Source organism: Genypterus blacodes, unplaced genomic scaffold (assembly GCF_046128005.1).
Source record: "Genypterus blacodes isolate CSIRO-AG114 ecotype Tasmania unplaced genomic scaffold, CSIRO-AGI_Gbla_v1 ptg000070l_1, whole genome shotgun sequence".
Taxonomy (NCBI): Eukaryota; Metazoa; Chordata; class Actinopteri; order Ophidiiformes; family Ophidiidae; genus Genypterus; species Genypterus blacodes.
Genome location: NW_027466880.1, coordinates 5,546,120 through 5,558,716, shown reverse-complemented (window position 1 = coordinate 5,558,716; position 12,597 = coordinate 5,546,120). Strand labels below are relative to the sequence as shown.

The 12,597-nt window shown below is 40.2% G+C and overlaps 1 protein-coding gene across 1 annotated transcript in view; it reads left to right on the top strand.

Moving 5' to 3' along the window:
* plekha6 (pleckstrin homology domain containing, family A member 6) overlaps positions 1 to 12,597 on the top strand; it is a 39,035-nt gene that overhangs the window by 4,524 nt on the left and 21,914 nt on the right. The window contains exons 3-6 of the mRNA XM_076156867.1: positions 5,131 to 5,246; positions 5,769 to 6,314; positions 8,238 to 8,739; positions 9,549 to 9,635. Of these exons, the coding sequence (XP_076012982.1) occupies positions 5,131 to 5,246; positions 5,769 to 6,314; positions 8,238 to 8,739; positions 9,549 to 9,635 (1,251 nt within the window). The remainder of the gene's footprint in view (positions 1 to 5,130; positions 5,247 to 5,768; positions 6,315 to 8,237; positions 8,740 to 9,548; positions 9,636 to 12,597) is intronic.

Sequence of the window (12,597 nt, the reverse complement as noted above, 5' to 3'; positions counted from 1 at the left end):
ACTCCAAAATACAAGGAAGTGGGGGGTTAGCAGAGCTGGGAACCAAGACTCTCTTTCACTGGCTTAATCCTACAAATTTACAAAGTGGGATGATATGTGATATTATACTCTCATAGTCCGAGAAAGGCAAAGGCGTACTGCAGCAGGACTGATAACCTTTATGATGGGAAATGAAACAACAAATCTAGGACCCAGCTTGTTGGACTCTACTCGGAGTGGCAGATCACAAGTGGAGAGCCAAATCCTTTGATCAACCTGCCAGGGAGGAGCAGAAGTCCGATGCTTATTTGCCTGTTTCTGATACTGTTCCAAGGACCGGAGCAGAGTTACATGAGCCCTTCTCCATGTAAGGCGACACCGGCAGACAACGGCTTGAGCAGAAGTTTACTGAAACTTCTCCTTCCAAAGCTAGAACAGCTGGGCTTGAAAATCATAAACACATCAAAAAGGGGATAGACCAGTAGCCGAGACAGGTAAAGACTTGTGAGTATGTTCAATCCACATCACCTGCTTACTCCATGAGAATGGATTCTGGGAAAACCAGACAATGTAGTCCTGTTTCCATATCCTGTTTATACCTCTTCGTCCGTGCCCATAGGATTGTGGTTGAAATCCCAATGACAAACTGGAGAATTGAGCAAAAAACAAATTGTGGACCACGGGAGGAGATGACCAAAAGTTTGAGATCTGTTTTACCACCACATGGCGTATGGTAAAACATTTGATTGACTGCTCAAATAGATATTGCAGCTCCAGACAGATTTCTTTTGGCCAAATGGCCAAAAATGGCTCTTTTGACAGTAAAGGTACTTGACCCCTGATCTACGGAGATAATATACTGTATAATAATACTTACACTATGTGACTTTGACTCCTTCCTCTCAGGTAGTTCATTTAGAGTGTCATGCTCAGAAAGGCCACTATCCTGGCTCAGGATGTTATTGATTCTATGATATTATGTTGGTGTGTCATCAGATTCGCCCTGAACACAACCATGTCAGTCATTGTGAGTAGCAATGGAAAAATATCATTTGATTGCCCCTAAAATACCATCCATCAAGCTATTTCAAGGTCCAAACTGCTCAATGGGCGCCATAGAATGGCTGCCCTACACCCCCTCTGTAATGCATGTGTTTGTGTGTGTGTGTGTGATATGAGGGGGTGCAAGTCAAATTTCAATTGAATGCGATCTGCTGTGAATTGCATGCAACATGATGATTAATAAAGTATCATATCTTATCAAAGGTGAGACTTTAACTTTGAAATTTTCCAAAAAAACATGCAGCATCGTTTTTCTAATATTGCATATATGGTGAGCTCTCTCGGCAACCGTAAATGTCAAACATCAAACCTTTTCTAGATAAAAAATGTGTAAGCACCTTATTTTGAAAAACTGATGTAGTCACTTGTGTATCTGTAACCCAATGTTTTATAGACTATGTAGACTACTTGATCATGACCCAGCAGCTTTAAACATGTTATTCATTGTTATCAACATCATTCCTTCCTCCCTTCCGTTTAGTTCTTTTCTTGTTTTATTTGATCTTTCTGTGACATTGTTTTAGCGGGGTATTTTTGCCTTTGCTTTCTTTGCTTCCTTGTTTCTACACATTTTATCTCTGGTTTTCTGCCTTCCTGTCTCTCTTTTTTTTTGTCAATGATTCACTTTTAATGATTGATAAAGAAACAAAAAGATAGCAAATATATAATTTGTGACTGATTCATTCCCTGCCTTCTGAATGAATAAATGAACAAAGAAATAACACCTATCCTCCACCTTGCCTTTGTTGCTAGGATAGTGTTTGTGATTGTACAGCCTTTGCAGCCAATTGCATCAAGTCATTGCTAATGCTGGGGGCGGAGACTCAGCATAATCCACCATGGACGGAAATAATCATTTCCTCTTTTTTTCCTTAGGCTATACTCTCTCTCTCTCTCTCTCTCTCTCTCTCTCTCTCTCTCTCTCTCTCTCTAATTCTCTTTCTTGTGTGTATGTATAAATGTATTAAGATATAAAAATAAATATTATGAAAACATAACATAAAATTTATAAAACTTCAAATTTAGTTGACGTGCTGAGAAAGGAGGTTTTTTCATTATTAGATTAGAGCAGTCCAACCATGTCCCAGACTCGACTGGAAGGTTTCCATCCAATGGAAATATTGCATTAAGCTTCAGATAATGTGCAACACAAGAAAAGGCTTGGATACTTCCTGGTTCAAGGAGCACAAATTGACACAACCATGATGTGGGAAACAACCCCTAGGATATAGGAAAATATATCACAAATAATATATGATATAATATTGGTATATGCAAATCCCAGAGAACTGTCAGCTTTATATTGTAGTTTTTCACAGAAGAACTTAACAGTAATAAAAACAAGTTAATGTATAACTTTGTAAATGATGCAGGGGAAAATATTACTCCACCAACAATATACAAATACTGTACTGCTATGAAAAGTGTGAAAGAAAACCTCATGAAGAACAACATGTTATCTAAATAAAATGTTGTTCTTTATGAAAAGGATGCTATATTTTTACGGAATAAGTTTGGATTTTACTTAAATAGATGGTTTGAGCTGATAATTGCTTAAATAACACTGTGTGATTTGTGAGGTTTGGATATATTTTCAACAGTTTCTACACATCAGATCTTCAATAATGTGAAGTTCGATGGGGGAAAAGAGAGTTCATTACACAATAACGTGTTTAATTTTGAAAGTCTTAAACGTTTATAGAAATTATCAAATGTCTTGGTCTATGTTGCCCTCTTGTGGCAGGATTCTGTAACTGGCTTTCTTTCAGTGTTACATAAATTATCAATTCTGACTTGGAATGTGTAGGAGTGCAGAGAACAGTGATTTTGTCGAGGATCAACAGATGAGATCTAGTGGAATTAAATGGCAGATTACAAATGATAATTGAGGAATCATGGATGATGGTGAATGGAAGGGGGATAAATTAAATCAGAGGAGTGGGCACTGTTGTGAAACTATCAAACAATCTGACTTTCCTACTAATTCAGAGTTAAATGACACCAACTCTTACATCCATTTGTAAATGTTTCAGGGTGGTGGTTTCAGCGGTGGTCTTTTCACAGCTTACCAGCCATGATGTTCTCTTCAGAGTGTTGATGGTGAAACTGAATGGAAAGATCAAGATCACAATAGGGGAAGTAAAAACTTAAAAACAGAGTATAGTAAGCAAAGTGTGCAGTTAGCGTAAAGAGAAAAAAAAGGAATGTGTGCTAAGTATACCTGAAGTCTCCAACTGTTTTATTTGGTTTCACCTTCCATCCTTTGTCTTTGTCTGCTCAGTTTGATTATAAGGTGGTTACAAAACGCTGCATGATGAAATCTTACTTTTCCAAGATTCACTATGGCTCATGAAGTGATCTTAAAACACAGTTACATGCTCATATCATGAACACAATTTTATGGTTCATACGTGTGGGATTATAAAAGATTACATTTATATAAAACAATTGTCTTAACTTCTGAAATTAAAGATATGGTCTTCAATACAACTGAACTAATTGTTAATCTTCGTAAAACTTACTTTACACTCACTTACTATCAAAATACTGTGCTCTATAACTAATTATTATTTACTATTATTTGACTATTTACTATTTGTATCTAGTTATGGCAGAATGTTAAAATGACAAAATGTTAATTAGTGAAAGATGGTCTGATCAGAACACGTTCTTGCACAAACCATTCACTTCAGGGCAATTTTGATCTTTAATTTAACAAAACAGTTACCAGACTAAACGGTATCGCTGTCAAATGTTATTATAGCAAACATCAGAGCTGGAAAGTTTTTGTGTGTATTATTTCCTGAAAAACAAATAACTTACAAGACATTTACTTCCTTATCAAGCAGTTATTCCATACTTTGCTTGAACATGTAAAGAACTAGTCGAGAAGCATTAAGGAATGAGGAGAAGAAGGAAAGATGGAGGTGAACAGAGGGTTAAGTAGAGATTAACTGACAACTTTATTTTGGTTAGGTATAATGGTGACCGTTAGCACATGTTTTGTAGTTTGGTCGTGTCCATTAAATCTCCCCACTTAATTTAATTAGTGAGGCACCTGTCAGGATGATATTAAACAAGTAACACCTGTTGAAGGGTAAAAAGTCAGTTTGGTCTCAGAGTGTTCATGCTCAACAAAACCTGAATGTTCCAAAGAGGGAAAGCAGTGGGAGAGTGATTGGGTCCCATATGTGAATCTGACAAGCACAGCCTTTGAAGAACACATTGATGTTTCACATGCCATCAATTTCCTTTCACACAATAACCATTAATGTTTTCCCCTAACTGTATCTCCCGTGCCACCTTTGTCCATCCATGTGAGGACGTCTGGCCGCAGCTGTTCTTGGTTGGGCTTGTGATAGAATATACAGGAGGTACAGTGTTGTTATTTTAAATGGTTGGATCCTTTGTCCTGTCTGGAATCGCTGCATGGTTTCTTTGTTCCTCTTGTTTTCCTGCCATATTTTAGGTTAAGTTTAAGGTAATTTGGCTGTGGGCTGCATGCACATTGAACCTTTTTAATAAAAGATCATTTGATCAGGTAATTGTGCATGGGTGTAACATGGAAGTCAGTTGCTAATAATTTTCAGGTTCAAGGTTCAAATTTTCTTTATTAGTACCAAAAGGTCAATTTGTTGTGCATACGGGAGATTCAGCAGTCCAAATTTAAAAACAAGACATCACGTCAATACTGATTAAGAAGACATCACGTCGATACAGATAAAAAAATATCGTCATAGTGTAATAAAACAAACCTTAAATTATCTCATTATCGTTTTTGTGCTCAGATCAATTTCAATGCTGTTGACCTGTAACAGCTTTCCCTCTGTCATATCTGCCAAGATCAGTAAATATTCACAAGAGAACAACAATAACGAAGTTATTAGCAACCCGTCTCGACTTCCACAGCATCAGGATTCTTTGTTGCATGACTAGATGAAGAATGGTAATCGTGTAGATTGTGACTATGATGAGGACAATAGTAGTGTCTAATAACCTTTCCTCCCATTCTGTTTTCTGTCTCTCCAGGTGTGGTTTGAGGAAGAGAAAGGTGGGAAGTTTGAGGGTCCTGTTGTGTTTTGCATGCAGACTGAGCATGCTGGAACCAGAACCTACTACTTCAGCACAGACAGCCATGATGAACAAGAGGAGTGGATCAGTTCAATGAGCAAGGCTGCAGAGGTCACCATCCTGCCAACACAGAGGTACCGGACATTCATTCTTTCTTTCTTTCCCTTTGTTTGTTTCTTCCTTTCTTAACACACACCCATATTCAAAGACTCAATATTGATAATATTTTCAATTCAAAGATGAACAAACTTGCAAAACTATTGAAAAGCTCAGAGCCATCTCTGTTGGCTGAAACATTTGTCGATCAAATTTAGTCAAGAGTGTCCTAATGTTAGGTGAGGAGCTGATATTGATTTTAATACCAACGTCTGATCATCCCCAATGCCAATATGGTTCTCAGCTTCAAAAATGTCATCTTTCTTTCTTTCTTTCTTTCTTTCTTTCTTTCTTTCTTTCTTTCTTTCTTTCTTTCATACTTTGTGTACACCCACAGTAGTGTTTGTTGACAGGGTTTAGGTTGGTTAGATCAATTGTGTAATGTCCCTTTAAAGTTATTTAATATATTGAAGTATTCAGTATCAGCAGATTCCTACAATAAACAGCAGTTTTTATTTTGCCTCCCAAGAGTGTTAAGGCACTGCTTTCATCTTTCACAGGACAAATCTGGAGAGCAGCGTCACCACAGCTGAGGCCAACCACACCATGCAGCAACAGACAAAAACACAGAACGAAGATGACGGTGACCCAACCCCCCACCTTGACATCAAAGAAGTTGACCCTCTTGACACTCCTCTCCCCTCCACCCCCCAGTCTGAGCATGAGGGAAAGAAGACTGGTAGGAGACAAGGAGAAGATTGCAGAAGGGAAACTGAAGGTGAAGATGAGGGGGGAGGACCATCATCCAGATCAAAACACCAGACAAATGGCTGGAGTAACTATGGGCCTCAGAATACCCTGTCCACCGACAGCAATCTTCCTTCATCGAGGAGTCACAGTAGAAATCCCACACATCAGGAACACCCAGAAAGGGGTGTTGGACCACCCTACTTGTCCACAAAGCCACAAGAGAATGTGGTGCTGAGAAGGGGCTTTGTGCCCAGGACAGCTCCAGAAAAGATGGCTCAGAGGAAGAGCTCCATGGTCCAGCTACAGCAGTGGGTCAACCAGCGACGGGGCATGGCATCACAGGAAGACATAAACAGGTATATTTGTCAATACTTTTGTTTTATTCAGTCTTATGTGTTGTAGTTCAGCACACTTCAGGAGACGCTTTGATACAACCTTGTTTTCAGCATGTTTTCAGGTGTATCCACACATAAAGAGCTATTATATGGTCAAACTCATTTTGCTATTGCCCAAAACCCATATCCACCGATCATCAAACATCAAAAATGTTTCTTATTACCAAAACCAAACAATTATAATTATGATTATGATTATGATTATGATTATAATATAATAATTATAATAATAACAATATGATTGATGACACTGCTTTGAGGACAACAATGTACACATCCTGGACAGGGAAGACAGACAGACATGGTTTGAAATAGGAGTAAAAGAGGCGATCTATATAAATATAGAGAAACCATCTCTGAACAGAGGAGGAGGTCTATTTCTACAGTTGCTTTTTGGTTCAACAGTTCCTGTTCAATGACACCCAGGAGCTTAGACAAAACAAACCACACTTACCTAAACATGCAGCTTCGAAATCCTCTCCATCTCAAAACTGGCGCACCTACAATATTGTCTATTGGCCGTATTCAGTTTATGAGACAGAAAAAAATTGCACTTTTGAATTCAGGCTTCAGACTTACCGGAAATGTCAAGCACCTCTCAGAGGCATTACATGAAAAGGGTGAAGTTTCGCCTGAAAGAGAAGTGTTTGCAGCCATCAACAATCCAAACTCAGCCATAGTTGGTCACATGTAGTCTCCCTCCAGAATAGAGCAGTATTATCTTCAGGGCTATGGTCTGATATCATGAAACACTTTGTATTGTTGATACAAAACAAAGTGAAATCCTTGATCACAGGACATCAGTTTAGTTCACAGGCACCTTTCCAATTAATAAAAAGACATAACATCAGAATATTCTGTGCAATAAGCTTTAACATTACCAAAGTAGTGTAACATGTTGTATTTTATTGATTCCCCATTAATCACCAGGGTTACAGGTTCATAACAGCTCTAATCCATATCTGGCTCTGGTTGTGTGTGAAAACATTCCTCTGGTGGGCTGTACTGAATATCTGTGTATTCTGTGTGTGTTCTGCATCAGGTGGTGTGTTGTCTGTCTCTTTTGTATCCAGTAAATGGTGTCTGTTGTGGTGATACTCATTTCATATGTGATACGATATAGTCCCACTTTGTCTTGCATGTAGTTGTATGGATTGGCTGATTTGTTTTACTATTTGCTCTGGCGTGCGTGCGTGCGTGCGTGCGTGCGTGCGTGCGTGCGTGCGTGCGTGCGTGCGTGCGTGCGTGCGTGCGTGCGTGCGTGCGTGCGTGCATGCGTGTATGTGTGTGTGTGTGAGAAATGATGTACAGGAAGTGGCAAAGTTATTGACACACCCACTTGTGGGACCTGGATCAAACTAAAATGATCAAGCTTAGAAACAGGGCTATACAAAATGGCGGTTAAACACATGTGTACGGGAGGAATTCCAAAGTTCAAAGTTCACTACCAAGATGGCGGATTCACTCCTAGCTTCTCTGTGCGTGGGGGCGTGTGCCTGTGTGTGTGCGTGAGGGTGACTGAGTGTCCCAGGGGGGTTGACCCCAGGTACTGTTGGGAGATGTAGTCTTGTAGTTCTGTTTTGTGACAAAGGACCGCATGGCTTATCAGAGTCAGCCATGTGGCCCACGCTTCAAAAATGTGCTGTGGGCCTCACATATTTTTACAGGCCTCAAAAACTGTGTATGCCCCAACACAACTGTGCTGTTGATCTCAGGTGTGTTATAACAGGTAACAGACAACAGGTGTGTTTCTGCATGGTTCCAGGCAGTTGCTATGTTTTCGGTGTGTTGAGATAAATATCAGAAGCATCATTATCATCCTCATCCTCACCATCATCATTCAAATGCGAAACATGCATTTAGTGTTTGTTTTTGTTCTTTTAGCCCATCCCACTACTTCCCAGGGACCAGAGCAAGTTCCTCTGAGTATTACAGCTACCCTGGTGGTCCTCATTATCTGGACGAGTATCCTCTGTACCCCAGAGGGGTGCGACCTGACAGCCTCTGCTCTGTATCAGCCATGGGGGAATATGATCACCGATGGACCATTGAGGAGAAGCGCAGGTCCCTGAGGGATGGACCTCTCTCACTGTATGGACTTCCCATGCCCAGGGACCTATGGGGACCACAATTTTATGGTGGAAGCCCAATGAACATGGCCCAGACCTCAATGAAACGTATGTCCCTCCAGCCACGCTCCAGGTCTGTTCCCAGGTCACCATCCTCTTCATCAGGGGGACCCTACTCACCGGTGCGACCCAACTTTGCCTCACCGGCTCGGTCACCATCTGCACGTTTTGACCGGCTCCCAAGAAGGATGAGAGAGGAAGTGATCTATGCTGATCCGTCCGTCTATAGCCTGAGGAGATCCCTCAGCTCCCCAAAGGTGAGAGGAGGGCTGTATTTTCATGTTTGCTTCATCAGTAGCGATCCATCAGGTAAATTTATAAGGGAGTCATAAAGGGAGTGCATAAATTATATTACATTGTGAGATTTGGCTTCTGCATTACACTGACCTGCGACACCGCAGTACCGCAGGCCACCAGTATGTTTCACATTAACCCAGGGTATGGTCACAGCCAGTTGATCAAACCTCCTGTTGTTACATATAAATAATCACAGATCAAATCTAATTGCTGGTAATTATACTCTCAGAACTCACAACCTCATCCTGATTGTTTCAAATAGCACTGATATTTTAAGGCACCTAATCATTTTTCAGAATACCAATCGCACAGTGCCACAGTGTTGTGCGATTGCGACTGCAAACCTTGTGCTTAATTCAGATTTATTGGTCATATCTGATTTGTCTGTTCAGCTGTTCACATTGATCGTTGAATGTGGCCGACGTGCAATATGAGTCTGAACAGATCACACTCCAGAAGTGACTGAATAACTTAACTGAAAGAATTACTTTACCAATCAATTACCAAACGTCAATGCGTATTTATTGCAGCAGAATATGGGCAAATTATCAAAATGGTAATTAACAATTGACTAAAAAAGATACAAATTACTTAACTGTCTCTATCCCTCAGTGTCTGTTTCCATTGTCTCTCCTTTCTCTCTGTACTTCCGTTTGACTTTCTTTTTTAATGACTGCTGCTGAAGGCTGAAGTTCATGTGCAATCAGATTTCCATCAGTGGTTCCAAAAGTAAACATGTAAACTTGCTTTCCCTGTTTCCTTCTTTCAGTATGACTACCCTGGTGTCAGAAGGTCACTATGCCAAGGATTGCACCACTACAACTATACTGCATCCCCATCCATCAACAGCAAAATGGTAAGTGCCACTACCGTGCTCTGTCCATCTGTGGACAATTTCTTCTTCCTCACTTTTTGCATTTTAATATTCTGTGCCTGACATACCACTGTGGTGTTTGCTGTGTGTGATTGAGTGCTCCATTGTTCTGTGTTTTTTGTTTATTTTTTTGCATTACGAGCCATATTCAGAGTCGAGATGTGTGAATGAAAGTGGGATTTAATGCAAAAATTAGTTACCAGAGGTGTTACGCATCAGCAGCAGTCCTGAAAGAGGGTTGTCTGCAGCTATCAGCTATTCAAAATAGGACTTAATGACAAACGGGAGCTGTATTACAGTTTTTCTCCATAGGTTTGGCTCATTTCTTGAAACAGATATTGCATTCTCGAAACTCTAAGACCATTTGGCAAAACAGTCTTACAGTTCAGCACACCACCATAGCTCACTTGCTAAAGCTCATATCTCTCCCAAAACTGTTCACTCATGCTTCAAAACTAAATTCGTAAATAGTCAGTGCCACCAAAATGCAAAGATCCTTCTCAATTGCTTTGGCTCATTTCTTGAAACAGACCGGACGTTCTCAACACTCTTGGTGCTTTTGCCAAAATAACCTGGATGGTTCAGCACAACACCATGGTTCACCTGCAAAAGCATATATCTCTCCAGAAAACAGTTCACTCATGTGTCAAAACTAAATTCCTTTCTCATATAAATAGTCAGTGCCCCCAAAATGCATCGTCCCTTTGGCATTGTGTAAGCACTGCAAGTCAAAATGTTTAGATGTTTTGTCACTAAGCACAGTCCTTCATTGATAATGGTTACTGTATTATTATTTTTGTCGAGCTAACAGAATGCAATTGTGTATAAAACTGAAAGGGCGGAAAAAGGATTTTACGGTAAGAGTAGCCTCCAAGGTTTGACATCACACATTGCACAATTGTAACCAGTTTTATTCACACACATAAAGTAACTTCCATAAACCAGAGTAAAAAGAAAATGTATACATTTACATTACATTACAGTCATTTAGCAGATGCTTTTATCCAAAGCGACTTCCAATAAGTGCGTTCAACATAGGTAGGCAAAAGAACTTCAGGTCACAAGAAATCGTAAGTGCATTTCCTTCCAAAACAGACAGCTAAGAGCATAACTAGTGCTAGAGTAGTAGTGCAATAAGTTAGGTACCTAGACAAATAAGAAAAAAACAAACAAAAAATACCAGCATAATATACTGTGATATAAACACATAAACAAAAAACAAGGTAAATTATATGTAGCCTACAGTGCTGTAAATAAAGCACTAGTCTTCATCACTGGTCGCTGTCCTCACTCTCCCTCTCCTGGCCACCGTCCTCGACCTCCTGGCCGTCCTCCTCACCCTCCTGGCCATCCACACGCTGCTGTCTGTCTGGCCAAAGAACTTTGTCGAAAGGTTTGGATGATGGAGGAGACTGTAGAGCGCGGCACATTCGGCTGCACTCGGCGACCTGCCTCCGCCATTGTGAGGTGATGATTACAGTAATAACATGGTCGACAATTGTGGCCCGAATTTCATCTGGGACAGCATGGTGTCGTCTTGCTCCTCAGCCTCTTCCCCCTATTCCACCACCACGCACCCTTACCACTCCTCCTCCTCCTCTTCTTCTTCTTCTTCCTCTTCCTCTTCCTCAAGCAGGCAGTTGCCCTTGTTCATTTTCTTGGTCAGGTGCCTCCATGTTCAGAAATTCTACTGGTCAAGGTCAAGCTCTATATATACATGTTTGGCAGCATTCAAAATCATGGACAGCACCTGTCAGGTAACTAAACATACTGTTTGATTGGTCATCTGAGATGTGTGAAACTCCTTCTTCGTTAGTCAAGTTCTAGTTTCACCTGACTGTCAATTTCTGTAATCAATTCATCAAATGTTCCAAGAGATTCATATGGTATTCATGGTATTATGTTCTTGACTAATTTTGACAATTGAACAGACTGTGCATGTGATAACTTATACAATGAAATGATGGTGACATGTTTTGCGAGAACAACCATTACACTGAGAATCAACAATCAGTTTAGATCAACAAGATCTATTCACTTGGACATTGTGCTAAATTTAGGCTAACTGAACTAACTGTAGGCTACCTGTACTTAATAACTTGCAAAGATGTACTAAGACATTTGCAATTTGATGAAATGAATGAGAAATGCAATTCTGTTGTGAACAATTGCAAAGTGGTTATGAAGTTTGTCCATGTTGTTTTGAGAATGTAATTTCTGTTTCAAGAAATGAGCCAAACCAATGGAGAAAAACTGTAATTACCGTTCTACTGTATGATATGCACCTTTTTGTTCTCTGCCACCTATGTGCTCTTGTCCTGACATCTGACGTCATTGTTCCGGTCCTTCAGTGGTTTTACAAGGGCAATGTTAAACCATGAAGGTGGAGAAGTTCCTAAATGTTCCTAAATGTTATCAATGCAACTGACTGCACCAGCAGACACATGGAATATGTGATGCTGTGTATGACTCCTTGGGGCGGCAGTAGCTCAGTCCATAGGGACTCAGCTTGGGAACAACAGGGATGTCTGTGTGTGTGTGTGTGTGTGTGTGTGTGTGTGTGTGTGTGTGTGTGTGTGTGTGTGTGTGTGTGTCTGTGTGTCTGTGTGTGCGATTTGAATATTTGTCAATCGTTCAGAAGTTATCCTTATAACTAACACTGACAAGGTTTTACACATTTTGAGCTTCTCCTTTCATACAGGTTAGTGCTTGTTTTACAGGAAACATTAAAAAATCTAAATCCCAGAAAACTGAACTGCCTCTGAAGTGTGGACTGGACAAAGCTGATTTTAACACTTTGAATGTGCTGCCCAGAAATGGAGTTAAGCACCTTGGATCTCAACTCTTACTATGCTTAATTTTGCCTGCAGATCTTTTGACTTAAGCAACCCCACTTAAGTCACTGGGCCCTATGTGAACATTTATAAAGCTACATTTTGAATCC